The sequence below is a fragment of the Poromitra crassiceps genome (assembly GCF_964638095.1).
Source record: "Poromitra crassiceps genome assembly, chromosome: 3".
NCBI classification, from domain to species: domain Eukaryota; kingdom Metazoa; phylum Chordata; class Actinopteri; order Beryciformes; family Melamphaidae; genus Poromitra; species Poromitra crassiceps.
In genome coordinates, this window is record NC_139625.1 from 10,150,647 (window position 1) to 10,154,440 (window position 3,794).

Here is a 3,794-nt window from a genome sequence, read left to right on the forward strand (position 1 = left end):
AGATGTATGCAGATCAGATGACATTGTCTATGTATCTGGCTGGACAATTGACAGAACATCTAGAATCACACGTTCACACGTTCAAACGTTTGTCTAACATTGAACATTAAGAAAACTGTGTCAATATGCTTCTCGTCCAGGAGATGGTCCACACCAGATTAAGTAAATAAGTTCAAATAAAAAATAAAATCAATGGTCAATCTATTGAACAGGCATCTGAGGCTCAATATCTTGGCTTAATGTTAGACTACCATATAAAATGGGGCGGGGGGGGGGGGGGGGCTTTTGCCTGCAGTGTGAACATAGCCTTTCTCTTTCTCTCTTTCTTTCCATATCTTCTTGTTTCCCTTGCTTGCTTGCTTTCTTTCTTTCTTTCTTTCTTTCTTTCTTTCTTTCTTTCTTTCTTTTTCCTCATCCATCCATGGGCTTTTCTCAGCCCATCTAGAGACAAACTTTGCAAATTAGCGTATGTTATTACAGTATGTGACATCAGACCATTTTTCATCTAAATGTTCTATCTGTCCGTCAAATAAACATTGAAAATGACACGAAAGGAATCCCCTTAGGGAATGAAGGAGACTAGAAGGAACGACATACCCTAAGTGCATTGTGTGAAGTGAATGTTTGGCAGTTGTCTCTGATGTTGTGTGCATGGTTTCTGCAGGTTGGTGTTGGCTCAACAGCGCCCCCTGCTGCCTGACCGCCGCTCCTACATGTTGAGCGTTCGCCATGCTCTGACCAGGAAACTGATCCGATCCAAAACCATGCAGTGGTGACCAGAGCAACCACATGATGGGACGTTGGATTCTTGAATGCTGCTCAGCATGTATTCTTGTCCCTCGGGGGAGTCGGGGAGCGGACGGTTGCAACCCTTTTTGCATTTCTCCCAAACACTATTTGGACTAGACCAAGCAAATATTTATAATAAACTTACACCTGTCTGCTAATTACCCATACCATTTAAAGATGAATACATATGACATATCATTTCCAATATTTATTTGAATTGAAGGATTCAGTTGTTGCAACCGACCCCAACCCTGCAGTTGCAACACGAGACAGGGGCGGTTGCCACATGTTAAAAAAATACCAAAAATGTCATTTTCAATTAACTTTTGCTTTTTGTCTCAATGAGTGCATTCTGAAAATATGTATTGTTTTCCAATAATTTTATAGTATCATTTATTTATACAATAATATTATAGTATTCTTGTTTTAGGAATATGTATCAAATAACAGATATTGAGTTTTGTTTGCCAGTGCAGAAAAGCTAAAATAGAAATACAAATTTTGCATTTGGGTCAAATATCCTTTTATGTATCCCACCATGATTTGTTTATGTTGAAGAATACTGTTGTTTGGTCTATTTTCATAATGGCGTCTTAGCTTGGGGACGGTTGTTGCAACCATCCCCAAGCTTTCAGCCATGACAAAACACACCATGTGTTAGCTAGAATGCTAACCATGCCACTTAGAAGTCAACAGATCAATGATGTAAAGTACGTTTGGATTCATTCATGCAAAAAGTCAGGACAGTATGAGAAAAATACAGCTCACGAAAACAAATGGGCTACTTTCATACCTTCAAAACAAGTTTTTCTTCAATAAATGCAACAGCACATGTCGAATGTGTCTTCTGTCTTGCTGGTCGAGGGAGGGTCGAGGTTCCCAACCTTTGGGTCACGACCCGAAGGGGGGTCGCCTGAAATTCAAATAGGGTTGCCTGAAATTTCTTTTAAAAAAAACAAAAAAAACCACCACACACAATTTAAAACTAGCGAAGATTATTAGGTTCACTTGCGTTTTTTGTTTGTTTTTTGTTCATTTTGTTCTGAGTTTAAAGTGAAAGTGATCATCTCAAAAATTTCAGTTTTGTTCTCTTGGGTGACACCTATGGCGATGAGTGGTAATTGCAGGTGAGATCCAAACAGTGTCAATGGGCTCACTATCAGATAGTGATTTTTTTTTGTATGAAAATGTTTGAGATTAGAACTTTAACTCAGGATTCTGAGAATAGAGGCGGAATTCTGAAAATAAATTCACAATTTTGAGATTAAACTCAGAATTCGCAGATTAAAATCAGAATTCTGAGGGGGGAAAAGAAGCATACATGTGACATCACTGACGATGTCACTGATAATACGACGGTGTACTGGAATTTGAATATCTAGGGTCCCTAGATTTTTGTGACGTCAAAATCGGGTCACGAGCCAAAAAAGGTTGGGAACCCCTGCTCCTGATTGGAGGAATAAGACTTGTTGCAACCGTCTCCACCTTACCCTGTAGAGTAGAAGACATCATTTCTGCAGATATGGAGGAAACTCATTTTGCTGCTTTATGGAGGAAAGAGGAAGAAAAGAAAAAGTGGGCAACATTTAGAGTAGACCAACTGAAGTGCTTTTTTTCATGCTTTTCATGATCTATGATTTCTGGTGGATTTCTTATTTCACTACAGCCTCTGGTTTTCTGGTTAACCATAGTAGTCTAATAATGTTTGCAGCTGCTGTTTCTTTTGTTTCGTGAGTAAACAGTAAATCTGTTTCCAGACATTTCTAGAGTTCAAACCTTTGGCTCCATTGAAACGTTTGTAGCCTACTTGTCCTTCTCTTTGAAAATTAAGGGGCAGTGGTGGCCTAAAGGTTAGAGAAGCGAGCTTGTGGCCGTAAGGTCGTCGGTTCAATCCCCGGGACTGGCAGGAGGATACGGGACTGGCAGCGGCAGGATAAATCTGGGTGGCGAAAGTGAAAAGGCAGTACTTGCCCCTCCCTCATTAACACCACCGAGGTGCCCTTGAGCAAGGCCCTTAACCCCAACCGCTCCAGTGGAGCTGATCAGTGGCCAAAAGATCAGACTGTGGTTGTGCAGCTTCCAGGTATGAATGTGTGTGTGAACAGGGCGATCCTGAAAAAGAGAGCATTGCTCTCAGTGAGACTCTCCCTGTATAAATAAAGGTTAAACAAACATTAAAATAGACATTCTTCTGAGTGTGGAAAACCCAAAGAGTCTAAACACTCATGTTTTGTATTAGTACTGTAATTTTTATTTTTCCTTCACTTTTCTTTTAGTCTCATTGAGATCAACATGAGTGGATTTATTGTTTTGTATAATCACAGCTCTTGAATTCCCTTGCTTTCATAAGTCTCCCGCTTGTGAAGGTTGGAGTGCTTATTTTGAAGACATTATGATGAAGTGATAATTAGAGGCCTGCAGTAGCCTATGTTAACCTGTTAATTTTTTAGGGGAAATTTGGAATAAATTCTACTATGTTAATAGAATTACCGGTAGCTATGATCTGGTTTGTTATGTGTTTCACCGTTTCACCCCCAGTAGAGGGCAGTAGAGTATTTTTTCTGAAGCATGAACATCTGAGAAAGAACATAAACTGGCTGTCTGTCATTTGACCAGTCAGTAAAACAGGGAGTAAAGCAGTCAGTCACTCAGTGAGGACCCGAGGGAGGCAGTCAGACAGACAGACACAGTCAGTCAGTCAGTCAGACAGACAGACAGACAGACACAGTCAGTCAGTCAGACACACAGACAGTGCAGTAGTAGTAGTATGTGGATGATGTAACAGGGTGTAAGGAATCAGGTTGGCTTTGATTATAGTTTTGGCTTCTCTCTCTCTCTCTCTCTCTCTCCATCTCTCACTCTGTCATATCTTTGTGAACTTCTGAACTTTATGATCAGCTAAAAACATATGGGAAGAGAGAGAGAGAGAGATGAGCCATAAAGGAAAAGAAAGAAAGAAAGAAAGAAAGAAAGAAAGGTAGAAAGAAAGAAAGAAAGAAAGAAAG

The 3,794-nt window shown here is 40.1% G+C and overlaps 1 protein-coding gene across 1 annotated transcript in view; it reads left to right on the plus strand.

Moving 5' to 3' along the window:
• LOC310773541 (ras-related and estrogen-regulated growth inhibitor) overlaps window positions 1-776 on the plus strand; it is a gene marked incomplete at both ends in the record, with an annotated part of 9,598 nt that extends 8,822 nt beyond the window's left edge. The window contains one exon of the mRNA XM_083633439.1: window positions 665-776. Coding sequence (XP_083489565.1) covers window positions 665-776 — 112 coding nt within the window. The remainder of the gene's footprint in view (window positions 1-664) is intronic.
• Window positions 777-3,794: the final 3,018 nt, after the last annotated feature.